We start from the raw sequence: 19,083 nt of genomic DNA on the forward strand, positions 1-19,083 counted from the left end.
ATATCATTGCGACCGTAGGTCGCATTTAGTATGAAGATGTATGTAGATCATGTCTGTCAGTCATGCCTCATGTCACGCCTCATGTCACACTCCATATATGGCCAAGATGCCTGATGTCATCAATATTAAGCAGACATATCTGGGTATGACCATATATGGACATATTGTGTCAGTCTCATGCAGTGTGGGAATGAATTCCGTCCTTGTCCCTTTTATACCCATACTGTATATGGAGATCCCTGATGATCTCCCCTTAGGGGAGATCATCAGGGATCCCTTAGGGCGTCTTACTGGTATAGATTATAGTGAATAATAGTGAATAGATGGTAATGAAATAAAAGAACATAAAAATATGTCATGATTGAATGAGATACGTAATAAGCTTAAAAGGTTCAGGTAAGACACTCTTACAGCCTCCTGGCAGCCATGGGGAATGTCAGTATAATGGGCGATATTACCATAGACCCAAGAGAAACAGTTGGAAGAAAGGTTTTTCCCCCCTCTGTGGCTTTCTAACAGTTCCTGACCCCTAACTGACCTGTGTGTTAATGACAGACAGGTGGGAGGGCACCTTTCATCCAGCAGGATTTACTGTATGCACCAGACTATTAACAGCACTAATGCAGGGGCGCGCGGATCTGACTGACGGCACAAGTGTGTCGGCCGCATAAACACAACGTCCCTGGTTCGATTCCCACTGTAGACCTGCGTTCAGTGGTGGAAAAAGTGCTCAAATCTTTTACTTAAGTATCAATAATGCAATGATGAAATACTCTGTTAGGGCACAGTCACACCACACTTTTATTCTGCCTAAGAGGGCAGATTCGGCCAATACATTTCAATGTGAATGGAACGTTTCTTTTATTGTCTCCACCAGCCGAAGGCATGGGGGAGAGTATGTTTTCGTCTCCGTCCGTCCGTGTGTCCGTGCGTCCGTGTGTGCGTCCTCGCAGTTTCTTACCAAGTCGCCGTTGGCCCGGTCGCTGCCAAAATGAGCACACACACTCCCTGGATGCCAATTCAGAACCTCTGACCCACATTTTTCAAATGGGCCTGTTCTAGCGCCACCATGAGGCCGATGTTTGCAAAACACATTTTTGTACACTACTCCTACAGATTTACAAATCGGTAGGCAGTATCTCGACATTGTCATGTCAATATTGGCTTCCAAAGTTTGTAGGATTGAGCCGTTTTGAACAAAATGCCTCAAATCACAAATGCAAAGTGCAATTATCATGAAATCGCACACACGTTCCCACTAGGCCGAGGAAGAAATGCCACTTCAAATTTTTGAAATCAGCCTCATGGTGGCGCTATAACAGCATAGAGTTATAATAAGAATAGAGAGGACACCAGATATCCCCGCCCGTCCACTTGCATTGAGTTGCTCACCCAGCGCATGAGGTGTTTTCACCCCTCCTTCCGTGTAGTAAAACCGTGACGTAGTGGGGCCACTGTGACGCATTTTTCGTCATAGTTTGTGTTCATGGACGCGCTGGGGCTCAAATTCATGAACGAGCTCTTCCGGTATGAACGCGCGTCAATACAAAGAAGCCTATGCGCGTTCATGTGGTTAGTAGACCCAACTGCAGTACCTCAAAACGGCCACCATGTCCATTTGGTTTCAGGGCGCCCCCAGGGTTCTGGGGGCTTGTATAACAGGCCAATTTGTGGTTTTACCTATAACTCCACCGATCAGTTTCAAACTTTGTAAACCCACTCCCTAGAGGCCAAGGAAAAACCTAATTGGCTAATATTGGCTTCCAAGGTTTGCAGGATTGCTCCGTTTTTGAACAAAATGCCTCAAATCATCAACGCAGCTTGCGATTAGCGTGAAATTTGCCACACATATTCCCACTAGGTCAAGGAACAAATGCTACCTTTTTCACATTGGCCTGTCATAGCGCCACCAGCAGGTAGACTTTAGCAAAACACATTTTTGGAACACAATGCCTCAAATCATGCATGCAAAATATGAAAAGTAACTAGTAATTAAAGTTTTCAAATAATTGTAAAAGTTAAATATTTGCCTCTGAGATGTAGAAAAAGTAAAATAATAGGAAATTGGAAATACTCAAGTAAATTAGCCTACAAATACATAAAAATTTTACTTAAAGGGGAAGACCACCCATTTTCAATATTGAAATATGTCATTAATATACCTTAGAAGAGTTGTGTGGAAATAGAACAAAAGTTCCCCCCCTTCTGTGTTGCCTAGAACTGGAGGATTGATTTTGGGGTTTGTATTGTAAAGTACAACGGTGTGATGTCATCACATTGTGATGTCATCACATAGTACCAGAATCCATTGACAAATCTCTTCCATCAATTATTTGGGGTTTCATACTGACCTATCTAATATTTGATTAATCACAAACAGACCACTAGGGGGCGAGCCCAACTTGTTTCCGATGGTTTTTGTAAACCTTATAACCATACCTAACACCATACCAAAAATCTAAAACTTGTCACCAAGTGCCCAAAGTTGATGTTTTTTGACAAGATTCCCTCCCCGCTAACTAAGGTATATTAATGACACAGTTCAATATTGAAAATGGGTGGTCTTCCCTTTAAGTACTTGTGCATGTACTTTCAGCCACTGTGTCGACCGCACAACGTCGCTGGTTCGATTTCGAATGGAGACCTATGTTGCGTCACCTTCCCTCTCTCTGCCACTTGTTTCTGCTTTACTATATCCTATCTAAATACAAGTAAAAAGGATTACTATATCCTATCTAAATACAGGTTAAAGGTTTACTATATCCTATCTAAATACAAGTAAAATGTTTTCTATATCCTATCTAAATACAAGTAAAATGTTTACTACAGTATATCTTATCTAAATACAAGTAAAAGGTGCCCCAGAAAATAATCCTCGCTGTCAGGGAGAAATCTTGTATATCCATGTTTGAACTTTTTATCTTTTTTCATAAATGAATGCCCTACTTGTTGTTGTATGACGGACCGGTGTTATTATTGCGACCGTCAGGTCGCAGTTACTATCAAAACCTCCACCGGCTGTCTGTCCGTCAGTCCGTCAGTCTGTCTGTCTGTCTGTCACGTCACGTCACGTCACGCCACGTCACACTTTTGCCCTACTCATATCTCCGCCATCGTTGCCCCTATCCATGTGAAATTTTCCACACACACTCCTTTCCTGCCAAACCACAACCTTCGGGACCCCCGGACCTCCACAGACCCCCAGGGACCCCCTGCCACCGGGAATTCCCAGGGACCACCGACTCCTGCTGCTCCAACAGTCCTTCACCTTCATTGATTTAACTTTGCCCCGCCCCCTCCCCATTGGCCCAAACTTTATTTGGCTTTACTCATAAACCGTTTGTCGTACACACTTGTGGGTGGTGTCAATTAACTTCATTAAGAGTCCTTCACCTTAATTGGTTTAACTTTGCCCCGCCCCCTCCTCTGATTGGCTGAAACTTTATTTGGCTTTACTCATCAACCGTTTGTCGTACAAACTTGTGGGTGGAACCAATGCCACTTACAGGCCTCTTTGTGTATACTGTGACCTGACGGTCGCTTATCTTCCGATTAGGGAGTCTTACTGGTATAAATAGCCGACAGACAGTACAACCTTGCAAGCTTCTGTGAAAAATGTTGAAACATTTCGCCTGTTAATCACATGCCCAAAAGACGCTTGTGGTTGAGGTCTGTAAATGTTTAACCAATGAAAAGCATTAACAGACCTTAACTAAATAATATTAACCTATTGGATCTATTGGAATACAGGTTATTCTTTTAATTTCCACCTGACCCGTCACCTCATATACAGTACAGTATAATAATGTTAAATAGGCTAATTCTTAAACTTCCAATACCAGACACATGTTTGAGTGGTCTTGCAGTTTTCTATGAAAATTTGGGTCAGTTACCAAATGATTGCTAAGCATGTTTTTGAAAACAGAAGAAGAATACTAGTGCTTAGGAGATTAAAAAGAAAAAGAAAAAAATGAAAGCTGGAAGTGTGCTATCAGATTTTGAGTGCTGTGATATTTAAGTGGAAGAGTTGGATTAGGATTTGTATGTTTGTTTTTCCCCCTGGTTCATCAGAAGGACTAATGTCAGTCAAAATAAACAACTGTCTTGAATTGATTAAAGCCATTTCCTTGGTCTGCCCCAGAGCTATTCACTAATGTGCTGCTATAGGCTTAATGAGACCAGGAGGAGGTGGGGTGACCCCTACTCACCTTTATCAGGGCCCCATGGTTAGGAGGCCAACAAGCCAATGACTTATCTTCCTTCATGTTCACCATGTTACTCTTAAGAATGTTTTGTGGGCTCGTCCCACCAAATAACAAATAACAGTTGTTCTATCAATGCATTTTTGAATAATAGGAACATTAAGACTAGAGTATAGTTACTCTCATATTGCTTGTACTTGTCTAAGGTATTGGAGGTGCAGTAAGATGGAGAAACTGAAAAAAGAAAGAGACCAACTCTTAATATTCACCACTGCTGTTTCAATCAATGAGACCCTCTTTGAAGCCCCCCCCCCCCCCCCACATAATGGTGCGTGGGGGGCTCCGAAGGGAAGGGCTGCTCGGCCGAGTGTGGGGGAGATGTGTATCGTTTAATTGGACAGGGCAACTACTGACCTGGTCCTGAGCCAAAACCCAGCTCCCAAGAGTTTCTGGACACAACTCTGTGTACAAAGAAGAGATAAGCAAGATAGAGAGAGAGGACAAACTGAGAGCGCTAGATGAGAGAGAGGGAGTGGTAGATGGAGGAGAGTGGAAAGGAAAGACATTAAATGAAAAGATAATAGAGAAGGGGGGGTTTATTTTACTTTTCCAAATATAACTTTTATCTCCAGAGAGAGAGAAACACACACACACACACACACACACACACACACACACACACACACACACACACACACACACACACACACACACACACACACACACACACACACACACACACACACACAAATGATGTGTCTGATAATAAAATGAACCACTTTATGTTTACTTGATTTATTCAGTCCTATACCCATAAATAGATGGTGGCCTGTCTGCAAAACAGTGCCAGGAAGAGAATGAATAAAGGGGCTTTCCACGAAGTCCAAGAAGCATTTCTGAGAAAAGGCACTTTTAATCTTTTAATGAGTCAGAGAGAAAACAAGGACAGAACGTCTCGTCGTGTGGAGTCTCAACAGATTCCCTCAAAGGTGATTGGTGAACCAGGACAGGGCCGATGATGACAGCTAGCTGAGCAAACAGCGCAGACTTCAAAAGCACCTTTTCATGGCCTCTGCCTGACGAGCCAAAATATCTGCGTCTTCTCATTGTGTGGCACTTTTAACAGTATTAAGGGTGTACTTTAAAGATTTGGTTCTGCGGTGAGTTAGGGGGGTAGGGACTGGGGCACAGTGTGAACACATGCAGGAGGCACTCTTCGCAGACTGTGTGGGAGTTAATAAGGAGCCATATGGGGGTAGAGAAGGAATTAATGATACCAAATGGAACGGGGGGGCATTCCTGACCTTGGCTCCTATCCGCAGGGGCCCCCGGGAGCATGGCAGCTTATTTGTGGATATTATCAATGACCTAAAGACCTACGCACCAGCACCCTGTTTGAAATGTCAGTTCTTTTGTCTGTGTCTGTCTCTTTATTTGCACAACTGGCCGCCTAGTATAGGGTTAGGGTTAGGGTTAGGGTTCCCTCCCTTTATCGTTCTCTCCCTTCTTTCCTCATTTCACGTTTAATAGTAAGAGAAAGTTAGCCTATTGCTACATCAATCTGGGTACTAAATCTAAATCACTAGCTTTCTTCACAAATGTGTTCATAAAGGTGTCTACTATCACCTCTGAACTTTGTCAAACCCAACTCCCTTGACATACTTTGTGGGAGCCAATCAAAGTTATTGGGTATCCCGAGGGCCTGGGATTAAAGGGGGAAAAATAAAAAATTGCCAATATGAGCGTATGAGGTGTGTAATTTGGGTATTTTTGGGCTGCTGAATCCATTCCAACCATTCGTTTTCAGTTAAAATGACTCCTTGGCCATAAAATAAGCCACACCTAATTTTGTGTGTCCATGAGACATATAATATTGGCAATAAAAAAAAAGGTTGGAGTAGTGTTTGAATTCATGAAAACTATTCAAGATCAGGTGGGTAATCACACATGACACACAGGATAACATGATACAATCTGACAAGGAACATTCAAACACAGGGTTTAAAACATAGGGTCTAACAGGACACAGGTGAACTCGAATGACATGATTGGCTAAGCCTTAGCCAATTAGGCCTTTTCTATGGCTAAGGCGTCATTTTTACTTATAACTAATGGTTGGAATGGATTCAGCAGCCCAACAATACCCTAATTACTTACTTCATACGTTCATATTGGCCATGTTTTATTTTATCCCCCTTTAATCCGAGGCCCTGGGTATCCCGATACCCCCAACTTTGATTGGCTCCCACAAAGTATGTCAAGGGAGTTGGGTTTGACAAAGTTCAGAGGTGATAGTAGACACCTTTGTGAACACATTTTTGAAGAAAGCTAGTGATTTAGATTTAGTTCCCAGATTGATGTAGCAATAGGCTAACTTTCCCTTACTATAACCTCATCAAAATCTAAGTGTTACTGTATCACTAGAAAAGTGAATGGACCTTTCGGGACACTCAGTCTGGACAGTACTGTGCGTACCGGTATGTGTGCGATGGATGTACCGGTAGCTTACCAACAATGTGTGTTTGTTTGTTTGTTTCTCTCCGTGTCCCCAGGAGGCTGACGCTATGGCAGGCGCTGACCTTTGTGTCATTGCTGGTCCCCCATGTCTGCTGGTCCTCCCCACAGAGTGTAAGTCAGCACAGCCCTGGAGCTTATCTACACACATCATTAACACTGGTCACTGCACTGCCGTTCCCAGAAAGACAGACAGCTAGTCTCCTTTAGACCTGGGTGCACATGGGGGATATGAAACAGTTCACATATACCGTAGCCGGGCAGTGGTTCTCAAACGTTGACATTTGAAGGTCTCTCCTTAACTTTTAGAGAAAGGTAGAAAGCCCGCAACACTCCAAGTTAGATGAAGGCTTTTAGGTGCACGGCTCAAAATAGCATATGAGAAAGAAGTAGTCGCCAGCGTTTCGACCCTTCGGTCTTCAACGCTGAAGAAGACCGAAGGGTCGAAACGCGTCCGTTGACTCTGTCCATTGAGGTAAATAAAATCATGTGAAAAGGAGATTCCTTGAGTGCTGGCGACTACTTCTTTCTCTCCTTAACTTTTTGACAGTGAACAAATGGAACCAAATGGACCCGTTAGGGTTCCATTTGTACACTGTCGAAGTTACAGACTTGCAAGGGTCAATTTTAGACCCCCATAAAGGAACCTAGAGAGTCCCTGAAATCCACTTTTGAGAACCACTGCTGTAGGATTCTTGGTTAACCATTGAATTCCTATTTTATACATGGGCTATTCACATAGCTGATCTACCGTATGAGCTTGGAGATGCTTTTTTAAAACATTGTTTTAAAACATCGTAAAATAATTGATATGGCCACAACATTATTTCATTTGTGAACTCAAGTAGATTTGTCGGGCAGGACTTACATGATGAAACCGTGAGTATGCTAACTTTAATAATACAAACTAATTCATTACAGCCTTAAAGTGTGTGAGAAAAAGCTATATATTTAGTTGAAATGTACTTGGGTGGTAAAAAAAGAAAACCAAAAACTATCATTTGATTTGGGTGTGAAAAATGCCTTTGATCCATTGAATCAAAACATAAACAAAGCCAGCAGAGTTTCTACAGAGGGCACCCTATATAATCACAGATGGTAACTTTAAAGAGTGAATATCGCTCTGCAACCTAAAAGCCATTCCTCATCCCTCGCCTTTTCCTGCCTTCACTTATTTTTTTCTCCCCCTTACTTTTTTGACAGGGAGCCTGATTAAGCTAATCTGTATCGAGAAAATCCCTGCTCTCGGGTTTCAAAGAGGAAAATCCTGCTAATTTAGATAATATACAATCAAAGCCCCTTGGCTTGAGCAGATGTAAAAGAGTCTGCTGGCAACGCTGATCTGGGAGCATGTTGATTAGATTGTTTTTGTTGTAGAGTGTTGCCATGTTAAGGGGATTTGGTCATGGAAATGGCAGAGTTCCTATACGTAGGCATCCGCTCTCTGTCGCTCCGTGCTCTGATTGCTGTTGCACCCCTTTTCCCCCTCCAGGCACAGCGTCCGTCTTTCATCACTGTTTGTCTTGTATGTCAGGCAGGGCCTGGGGGAAAGGGTGGCTTTTGCTTTCCCCCTATTATGGCTGAAAGCCATAGACATCTAAAATACCCCCCAGCCCCGTCTGTTAACCACATGAACCCTAGTGGCCCTATTCTGGCCATGTCCTAATGGGCAAACATTTAGCTAAAATAGGTGAACATTTGTCAACATGTCTGAAAAAGGGTCAAACAAAGTTAAGTGGTTAAATCACATGCAAAATCTCTCTCTCTCTCTCTCTCTCTCTCTCTCTCTCTCTCTCTCTCTCTCTCTCTCTCTCTCTCTCTCTAGCACACACACACACACACACACACACACACACACACACACACACACACACACACACACACACACACACACACACACGCACGCACGCACACACACACACACACACACACACACACACACACACACACACACACACACACACACACACACACACACGTTACATCTTTCAAGGTTGTTGGGATCAATTTCCGAGGGATTTCATGAACCATACAAACAATGACACCCAATCAAAACAACCCCACCCCTGTTTGGTCAAACAAAGTGTTTATAAAGTCGCTATCAAGAAGTGTGTTGGCTTCTATGAACTCCTCTCTTTGATGAATTTTGTGATCCCATACCAGAAGGTTCATAATCATCAGTGTGATGGATGCTCACATCATCATGGTCATTATAGTTATTGTTCTAGTTATCATTCTTGGGTGGATGACTCTTTTGTTTGATAATAAGTCACACCATTATATTTGTGTATCTCAAAGAGCCAAGTGCTTTTTCCACCCTCCCTGTTGCCTCATCCTAGCTCTCCCGTCTGTAGGTCATGACTCATAGACGGGGCTCCAAGGTGGCCCCTCTTGCATGGCAGCTAGAACCTCGGGCAGATTTACTGCCTTGTTCACACCCAGGGACATGCTGGGCCCCTGATTCAGCCCGGGAAAAAGAGTTGGAGAGGCCCTCATTGCGCGCTATAGAGAGAGATCTCTCTCTATAGCGCTGCTGCTACTTTGCCATTTCAGATCATGACAAGTGGGCCAATTACATGAGTTATATTTCGTCGTTGTCGGGTGGAAACCTTGCATGTCCAAAACCGTTTGTTTTGTATTTATCATTTTAAAAATGATTTAAACTAGTGAAAACAGCCGATCTACAAGCACACAACGCCTCGCACCGCGAGGCGTTGTGTGCTTGTAGATCTGCTGTTTTCACTACTTTTGTGCAACAGCCTTGTATGATGAAAAAAAATTACAAATTTGAAACTTGGAGATATGAGGTTTCTGCCCGACAGTGACGATTTACTTTGTTGGCCGACCAGCCCCCAAAATAGAACGAAGGCCGTCATTTTATTTGTAATTTTTTCCTAATGGCCGGCCGGGAATGAACCGGCCGTTCGGGAGTTGTCCCGCTTTTCCCAATGGCCAGCACGTCCCTGTTCACACCCATCTTCAGCACCCCCCAACCTCCCTCTTTTCTTTCTGTCTGTCCCATCTGTCTCTCTCTCTCTACCACTTTCTCCACCAGTCCCTCATCCCTCCACTGCCTCCAGTGCATTCATGGGCTCTGGGGGCTTTCAGAGTTGGCCAAGCCCAGGCCATATCTGTCAACCATCAGCCATCATCTCTGCCCTGACTTGGTCTGTCTGCTGACAGAGGCACGGCATGATGGAGGGGGTCAAATACATTACTCTCAAAGAATGTCTTCATCCACTGGATGGCTCAGGGACGATGCTTTCTGACAGGCTTGTCAGAGTGATTACCTTGCTTTGTGAGCGAGGTGTCCGTGATCCCCTCTCTCCATATGTCATTATTGCCCTCTCATAGTATACATGGTATACTCCAGTCAGTCAAATTAATTTAAAACCCTGACATGTTGCCTTGAGAAGAGATAGAAACCAGTGTGGGCTGGGAAGGGGTACATGGTCGTCATTTGAACGGTGAGAGGTCATTTTCATTAATCTAGAATGCCAGCTCTTCTCATCTCCAACTGTTATCAACGCTAATTTGTCTGCCAGTAGCGCTAATGAGATCAACCCCAGGTCACCCTGACATGGAAAATGACGGAGAACCATAATACATTGCTATTCTCAGCGGTGTGTGTGTGTGTGTGTGTGTGTGTGTGTGTGTGTGTGTGTGTGTGTGTGTGTGTGTGTGTGTGCGTGCGTGCGTGCGTGCGTGTGTGTGTTTGTGCACGTGTGAACATGCTCACATGTGGCTGCATGTATGCATGCGTGACCTGGCCTGACCAGTTCCGTCAGTCACTAAGTCAGAGACCCCCTCTCAATCTCATGCTTTACTGACTTCTGGGAGTCACAGGTTAGAGACTTGTGTTAACTATATGTTAACTATATGTTAACTATATATCATGTGTTAACTATATGACATGAACCACACTGGCTGCCTGAGGTTCACTCACAGCAGTGGGATGAGAACACTCTTTTGTGAGACTTAAAGCGATATTTCACTTATGAAAAACAAATCACGGCCCTTCTTGTGCATTATAGAAGGACATTCTAGTGTGTGAGGGGGCCGTGCTTTTTCCATTACCCTTTTTCATGTATTTTTTATATTATATTCTTTAATGTTTATTTTATATGAAAGTGAAAAAGTGCAAGGCAAATGTACATGCATAATTCATGCACAAATCGACATAAAAGGTGCCTAAAAGTGCTTAAATAAGGCATAATAAGTGTTTAACCCAATATACCTAGTTGACCAGGTTCACCTCTGGGGACAGTGCCTTTGTAGAGACAGTAAAGCCTCTATCATAGTCCAAGGTGAAGGGATATCACCTCACCGCGTTGTCGTTTTCTAGCTATCACCTAAAAATGGATAACAAAGCCTAGGTGATAGCTAGGAAACGACACCGCGGTGAGGTGATAGCTCTTCACCTTGGACTATGATAGAGGCTTAATTTGATTTGGCCCCTCTCCTTTTTTAGTCAGCTTCCTCCCAGGGTGTTTATTCCTACTAACAACATCACTACATGTTTAAGGCAGTGCAGTGGTGCTGACAGATTAATCTGTCAGTCTTGAGAGATTACGGATGATCCATTAGATTAGAGGTCACAGGGTTCACATTGTAAAAGCAATGTATTTTGGGGCTAAACCGTATTGCATCCATCACGTTGTAAAGATGATGAGAGGGGAGTCACAGTGTGTTTCAAGGGTCACTCAACATGTGTTTATCTGATTCAGTTAGCAGTGCTCAGACACCTGCTCATTCCAATGCCTGGATGTGAAGCAGCCATTTGGTGTGAAACTAAAGAGTTAAAATAAATCTACTGTATGAGAGGTTTGTGGGAAGGCTGCCAGTTTCATTCCACCTCTAGGGCAAAAACTCTGGAATGCTTTTGAAAAATGCCGTTTTGATTTCTCTAATTACTTTTATATTGTTTGGCTCTGTTTGCCCGACCCGCTCCGCCGGGCCTGCAAGGTTGTCTCTTTACAACTGTCACTTGAAATAGTTTGAAGTGTTTGTGTCATTTTACTCTCGACTATAAATAATATTGCCATTACAGGGTGTCAAATAACAGCCCTCCCACGCGCACATGTACTGCACTGTTACAATAACACACAGCTGCTGTATCCTGACGATGCATACCCCTGTTTAACCCCCCGGCCCCCGCCTTGATGCATCTCTCTCTCTCTCTCTCTCTCTCTCTCTCTCTCTCTCTCTCTCGCACGCACGCACGCACGCACGCACACACACACAATATTCACATAGTATGATGAGTATGATTCTAAGTGTGATATATTAGAGTGGCAGACTGTGCTAACAATGTCCAACATATCTAATAACCAGTAAGGCTCCCTAATCGGGAGATAAGCGACCGTAGGTCACTTATCTCCACAAATAGGGCAAAAATGTGTTTTGCCAAAATCTTCCTGATCCATGTTGATGACATGAGTGTAGACATACTGTGTAGTGATTTTCGTGATTTTAGGGCAAAATCTGTAGGAGCAGTGTCCAAAAATGTGTTTTGCAAGAATCGGCCTCATGGTGGCGCTAGAAGAGGGCCATGTGAGAAATGAGGGGTGGGGTCTCCGCGCCGGCAAGGCGGACGAATAGGTACCGGCCCCGGCTGTCCCGGTCGCTCCCAGCCGGAGTTACGGCATTTTATGTGAGCTGCAGTGTAGGGGGTCCTCCACTGGGGGCGCCACCACTTTTGCATCCATTCTGGAGCACCAGGAGTGGGTGGTCCCCGGGAATTCCCCGTGAGCAGCCCCGTTGGGGTGGTCATTTGGCCAGTTTAGCACATTTGGTCATTTTTTACATCTGGGGGTCCCCCAGGGACCTGGGGGTCCCTGGAGCTCCGGGGGTCCTTGGAGGTTGTAGTTTGGCAGGTAAGGAACGTGTGTGCAAAATTTGGCATGGATCGGGGCAACGGTTGCGGAGATATGAGCAGGGCAAGAGTGTGACGTGTGAGGTGTGACAGACTGACGGACTGACTCACAGTTTGTGCAGGGTTTGATAGTAAATGCGACCTACGGTCGCAATAATATAATATATAATATACAGATGGAGAGTTCAGCTAGCTCAAAAGGAGAGCAAATGAATGGATGAGGAGAACGGATCCTTGTTTTCGAGGCTGCCATGATGATGATTTATATATAATACCAGTAAGACTCCCTAATCGGGAGATAAGCGACCGTAGGTCACTTATCTCCACAAATAGGGCAAAAATGTGTTTTGCCAAAATCTTCCTGATCGATGTTGATGACATGAGTGTAGACATACTGTGTAGTGATTTTCGTGATTTTAGGGCAAAATCTGTAGGAGCAGTGTCCAAAAATGTGTTTTTAAAAATCGGCCTGGAGGTGGCGCTATATGGGAGAGATTCATGTTGATGGGTGTAGACATACTGTGTACCGATTTGCGTGATTTTAGGGCAAAAATTGTAGGAGCAGTGTCCAAAAATCTGTTTTGCAAGAATCGGCCTCATGGTGGCGCTAGAAGAGGGCCATGTGAGAAATGAGGGGTGGGGTCTCCGCGCCGGCAAGGCGGACGAATAGGTACCGGCCCCGGCTGTCCCGGTCGCTCCTAGCCGGAGTTACGGCATTTTATGTGAGCTGCAGTGTAGGGGGTCCTCCACTGGGGGCGCCACCACTTTTGCATCCGTTCTGGAGCACCAGGAGTGGGTGGTCCCCGGGAATTCCCCGTGAGCAGCCCCGTTGGGGTGGTCATTTGGTCAGTTTAGCACATTTGGTAATTTTTTACATCTGGGGGTCCCCCAGGGACCTGGGAGTCCCTGGAGCTCCGGGGGTAGTTTGGCAGGTAAGGAACGTGTGTGCAAAATTTGGCATGGATCGGGGCAACGGTTGCGGAGATATGAGCAGGGCAAGAGTGTGACGTGTGAGGTGTGACAGACAGACGGACTGACGGACGGACGGACTGACACTTTGTGCAGGGTTTGATAGTAAATGCGACCTACGGTCGCAATAATATTATGTCATATAATTTAATATCATATACAGTGTGTATTATGACATCAGTATTTCGTGAGTCATCATCTCCATTGTTGGGCTAAGTTTCAGCCAAATCCGTCTCTACAAATTGATGAATGAATTAGCAACTGGGAGAAATACATATAGAAAATACATTCATGTTGCAGAAGGATGACAAAAAAGTATATACTTTACAGCAATTCTGAGCTAGATACAATCCAAAAGCATGCAACTTGACCCCTCAAAAAAACTGGTCTGTTGAGTAAGTAGATAATTAAATGTTAAAAACGATTGACCCTGGCAGTTGGGTCAATGTTCAAATAGTCTAAGAGAAAAAAGCTCTTTCTGTGTCTCTCTAACTGTAGTGTGCATGTGAGGCAGACAAACGTCACTGTAGGGCAGAGACCTCGTATCTCCAAGTTTAAAATGTGTATGTTTTTTCGTAAAGTAAAGCCCTGCTTCATCACACAACCGTCGCACAAAATTTGTGAAAACAGCAGATCTACAAGCACACAACGCCTCGCATGGCGAGGCGTTGCGTGCTTGTAGATCGGCTATTTTCACTAGTTTAAATCATTTTTTAAATGATAAATACAAAAGAAATTGTTTTGAACATACAAGGTTTCCACCCGACAACGACGAATAGCGTAATTGCGACCGTAAGGTCGCAGTTTAGTATCAAAACCTCCACCGGCCGTCCGTCCGTCCGTCCGTCGGTCGGTCGGTCGGTCACACGTCACACGTCACACCTTTGCCCTGCTCATATCTCCGCATCAGTATGACATCACACCACATGTGTACACAAACCTTTGTGTACGTTGCTGTGGCAACAGTCTGTTGTTGCTGGTCTGTTAGTGTACGTTAGCAACCACCTTAGCAACCATGGTTTTACCCTAGCAACCAACTGTTTACCCTAGCAACCAACTGTTTACCATAGCAACCATGTTTTTTTACCCTAGCAACCAACTGTTTACCATAGCAACCAGATACGCAGAGCAGGGATCTCCATATATGGGCATAAACAGGTGACATCACACTGATGTCAGATACTCAGAGCAGGGATTTCTCCATAATATATGGGCATAAAAGGGATTCTGTTAGGGATCTCCATATATGGGCATACAAGGGATTCTGTTAGGGATCTCCATATATGGGCATAAAAGGGATTCTGTTAGGGATCTCCATATATGGGCATAAAAGGGATTCTGTTAGGGATCTCCATATATGGGCATAAAAGGGATTCTGTTAGGGATCTCCATATATGGGCATAAAAGGGATTCTGTTAGGGATCTCCATATATGGGCATAAAAGGGATTCTGTTAGGGATCTCCATATATGGGCATAAAAGGGATGTTGTTAGGGATCTCCATATATGGGCATAAAAGGGATTCTGTTAGGGATCTCCATATATGGGCATGAAAGGGATTATGTTAGGGATCTCCATATATGGGCATAAAAGGGATTGTATCCCAGATGATGCCCTGTTAGGAGAACAGAATCCATATATGGTCCTACAGACAGCTGCTATAAGCCAACCCTGGCGATAAGGTCTGAGTCGAAGAAATGCTTCTTTCCTGGCAAGAATTGACCCTTTATACTGTAGGGCTCGTTTGTGTATTGTATGACATCACGCCACATCATCGGCTGAGGACTGTGTGATGTCATCATATCTCCATATATGGAGACATAAGTTGCTCATGCCCAAATATGGGCTGGTGAGGTCAGACTTAGTGTGATGCGTAGGTTATCTCCATATATGGAGATTCAACTTCAATGAGTAACCATGGCAAACTGTCAACTGCCCGTATGTCTTGATAATTGGTAAAACAAACTTTTGGCCTATTTGTGGAGATAAGCGACCAACGGTCGCTTATCTCCCGATTAGGGAGTCTTACTGGTTGCGACCGTCAGGGAGCAGTTTACTATGAAAACCTCCACCGGCCGTCCGTCGGTCGGTCGGTCGGTCGGTCGGTCACACGTCACACGTCACACCTTTGCCCTGCTCATATCTCCGCATCAGTATATAGGGCTTGTTTGTTTATTGTATGACATCACGCCACATCATCAGCTGTGGACTCTGTGATGTCATCGTATCGCATCAGTATATAGGGCTTGTTTGTTTATTGTATGACATCACGCCACATCATCAGCTGTGGACTCTGTGATGTCATCGTATCTCCATATATGGCCATCTCCGTATATGGAGATATAAGTCGTCCATGCCCAAGTATGGGCTGGTGAGGTCAGACTTTGTGTGATGCGTAGGTTATCTCCATATATGGAGATTCAACATTCCAGGCAATGCTCTCTTCCCTGGTGAGAATTGCCCCTTTATATAGGGCTTGTTTGTGTATTGTATGACATCACGCCACATCATCAGCTGTGGACTCTGTGATGTCATCGTATCTCCATATATGGCCATCTCCGTATATGGAGATATAAGTCGTCCATGCCCAAGTATGGGCTGGTGAGGTCAGACTTTGTGTGATGCGTAGGTTATCTCCATATATGGAGATTCAACATTCCAGGTGTAACTATGGCTACCCGTATGACGTGAGAGGTGGAGGTTGTGATATTTGTGGAGATAAGCGACCAACGGTCGCTTATCTCCCGATTAGGGAGTCTTACTGGTAGTAGTAGGGATGCTGTATGGGCGACTGGAGAACAGCAGAGACATGCTATCTTTACAGACAGTGCTTGGTCTCTGCTGTGGCCTAGGACTAATTGTTGATTCCCATCCATCCCAAATTTGAACCATGCTGTGCTCCATTTTCAGTCCATTTCAAAGAGCCCACACTACTAAAACGGCGGTACTGTTGGACTCCATAATGGCGGACACACGCCACATACATGGCATGTGTCGGTACTGCGTTGTTTGTCACTCTACGAATCCATTTCAGTCTTAACGTGTGTGTGTGTAAAAATCAACACACTTAAATAGACCTTCTCTCTCCCTCTGTGCCTCAGTCGTCATGGGTTTCTGCCTGGGGTCCTTCTGGGGGGTCCACCCTGGGGCGTCTGGTGCGCGTCCGACGGCAGCTGCTTTTTAGGAACGAGTGGGCCTCCTGGAGCGGCTGGTCTGTCTGCTCACGCACGTGCGGGGGAGGGGCCTCAGTACGCACCCGGACCTGCATCACCAGGTATAGGAAATCTATGAGCTTTTTTCTATAGTTTAGTGATAGTGATGATAATAGAGAATACATGCCATGTCAAGTGAATTTGTATCGTTCAAAAGAAATGCTTCAAATTAAAAGCCAATAAGAATTATGTACCAGCCCCATTTATCTTTTTCTTTTTGTTAGTCCAACATTACCTAAAATTGTCCCAAAGGAAAGCTATGCTCAATAAAAGTCTCTTGTTTGTCCTAGGAATCCAGTCGGTGGGCCATGTGCGGGAGATCCCAGACAATACAAGATTTGCAACACCAAGGTCATTGCCTTTAACCTATTAATGCCATTGTTGCCTTCAATTTAGTAAATGTAAATCTAAAGATTTTCCTCACCGGAACATTTGTGTGATCTAGAAGATTAACTTTTGATACAAATATTTTAGAACAATGAATGAAGTGTACTTTAGACCTTCATTAGATAGGCGTATTCTGGGCAGGTGTACTGACGGAAAGGGTTTCGGGGCGGGACATGGAATGTCACTGACATATTAACCTATGTTTCCTCCACACATACCTATAGCTCTGCTCCAGCCAGTTATCAGCACTGTTATTGTGCCAGGCGTGTATCCTGAGGTCAGCCGCTGTGTTGCAGACATACTGGGTGTGTGCGGGTGTGTTCAGACAGCCAGGCATCTTGAGCCGTATTGATTGAAGGAAAAACACACAAGTGAGAATAGAGAGGCATGTTAAAGCAAGCCAGATTCACGTACACACACGGACACGTGTAGGAGTTCCTCTGGGTGAACCTTTTGTTTGTGTTTAGCTCATTGGTGTCAGTGTACAGGTGCAACCCCCCTCCCTTCCTGATGGATGTAACCATGCAGTTGTGTGTGTGTGTGTTTGACCCGTGCAGGAGTGTCCTGTGGGCTCGGAGGATTTCAGAGACATGCAGTGTGCTGCCTACAATGACAGGCCTGTGGTGGCTGGCAATGCCTACAGATGGACCACCTTCCATGGAGGTACAGTAACATACGTAAAAAACTAGGGCCGCCAGGGGGGCCATTTGGAAAGGAAAGGGAGTGGCAGAGGCTATGGCTATTTGGGGGTCCTTTGTATGGAAAGGGTTAAGAACCCTTGAGCTATAAAACACAATATATACCCCATGTTTCTCTAATTATCAGTAAATACAATGTTGAGATTGCATGATCAGACGATGTGTGTGTGTACCCTTGTGCAGTGGATCTCAAACTGTGGGTCGGGACCCCCAGGGGGGTCGCCAAATTATTTTGGGGGGTCCCCAGATGATTAACTTAATGTGCAACATTGTTTTCTCACTCAACAGTAAACAAACCGACACACAGGTTTAAGTGCATAGAGGGTATCTCCCCATCCTAAAATGACAATTTGAGGACTTTTTAATACCTCTTAAATGACAAATTTAACCTTGGACAAACTGTCAAATATTAGAGACATAAATTGTGAAAATAGCCGATCTACATGCTCACAACGCCTCGCAGATTTTCACAATAGAACCGTGTTATACAAAATGTAATGTCTCAACTCTTAGAGCTCGTCAGGGTGGGGACCCCCCAAGTTAAAATGTTATTATTTTGGGGGTCGTGGCCTGAAAAGGTTGAGAACCACTGCCCTTGTGTACCGTGCTAGAGTCTTTTTTCCCCTCCACCTGCACAGCCCACGGTTCAAGTTCAAGCTGTTTATTGTCACAAACACATGCAGCGCAGCTGTTAAGCAGCATTGTAGGCAGTGGAATACCTCTGCTAGGCTTTACCTCACTCCTGTGCACTTTCTCCCCGGGCTACTTCTCAGTCACCTTCTCTGCCAACACCTCTGGCTTTTCACAATGTTTTTTGTCCTCATAATAAAGTACAGTAGCTGGCCACTGACTGACTCCCTTCCCCGCTAGGCTCCAACCCATGTGAACTCAGCTGCCTGGCCCTGGGTCACAACTTCTATTACAACTTTGGCCGCGTGCTGGACGGCACGGCCTGCGGCAAGGAGCCCGGCGCTGTGTGTGTTAATGGACGCTGCCTGGTGAGTGACAACTGCTGTGTGTGTGTGTGTGTGTGTGTGTGTGTGTGTGTGTGTGTGTGTGTGTGTGTGTGTGTGTGTGTGTGTGTGTGTGTGTGTGTGTGTGTGTGTGTGTGTGTGTGTGTGTGTGTGTGTGTGTGTGTGTGTGTGTGTGTGTGTGTGTCATCATTGCTCACCTCGAGGGCTATTCAGAAAAAGGTTCGACAGCACCACAGTTTACTTGTGCGCCAGC

At 44.7% G+C, this 19,083-nt stretch overlaps 1 protein-coding gene across 1 annotated transcript in view; it reads left to right on the plus strand.

Moving 5' to 3' along the window:
* Nucleotides 1-4,720: 4,720 nt before the first annotated feature.
* The window catches only part of adamtsl5 (ADAMTS like 5), a gene marked incomplete at its 5' end in the record, with an annotated part of 32,483 nt that continues 18,120 nt past the window's right edge, over nucleotides 4,721-19,083 (plus strand). Inside the window, 6 exons of the mRNA XM_080730057.1 lie at nucleotides 4,721-4,737; nucleotides 6,755-6,830; nucleotides 16,661-16,833; nucleotides 17,062-17,122; nucleotides 17,716-17,821; nucleotides 18,727-18,854. Coding sequence (XP_080586183.1) covers nucleotides 4,721-4,737; nucleotides 6,755-6,830; nucleotides 16,661-16,833; nucleotides 17,062-17,122; nucleotides 17,716-17,821; nucleotides 18,727-18,854 — 561 coding nt within the window. The remainder of the gene's footprint in view (nucleotides 4,738-6,754; nucleotides 6,831-16,660; nucleotides 16,834-17,061; nucleotides 17,123-17,715; nucleotides 17,822-18,726; nucleotides 18,855-19,083) is intronic.

This window comes from Nannobrachium achirus (genome assembly GCF_963921795.1).
Source record: "Nannobrachium achirus genome assembly, chromosome: 7".
In the NCBI taxonomy this organism is placed as follows: Eukaryota; Metazoa; Chordata; class Actinopteri; order Myctophiformes; family Myctophidae; genus Nannobrachium; species Nannobrachium achirus.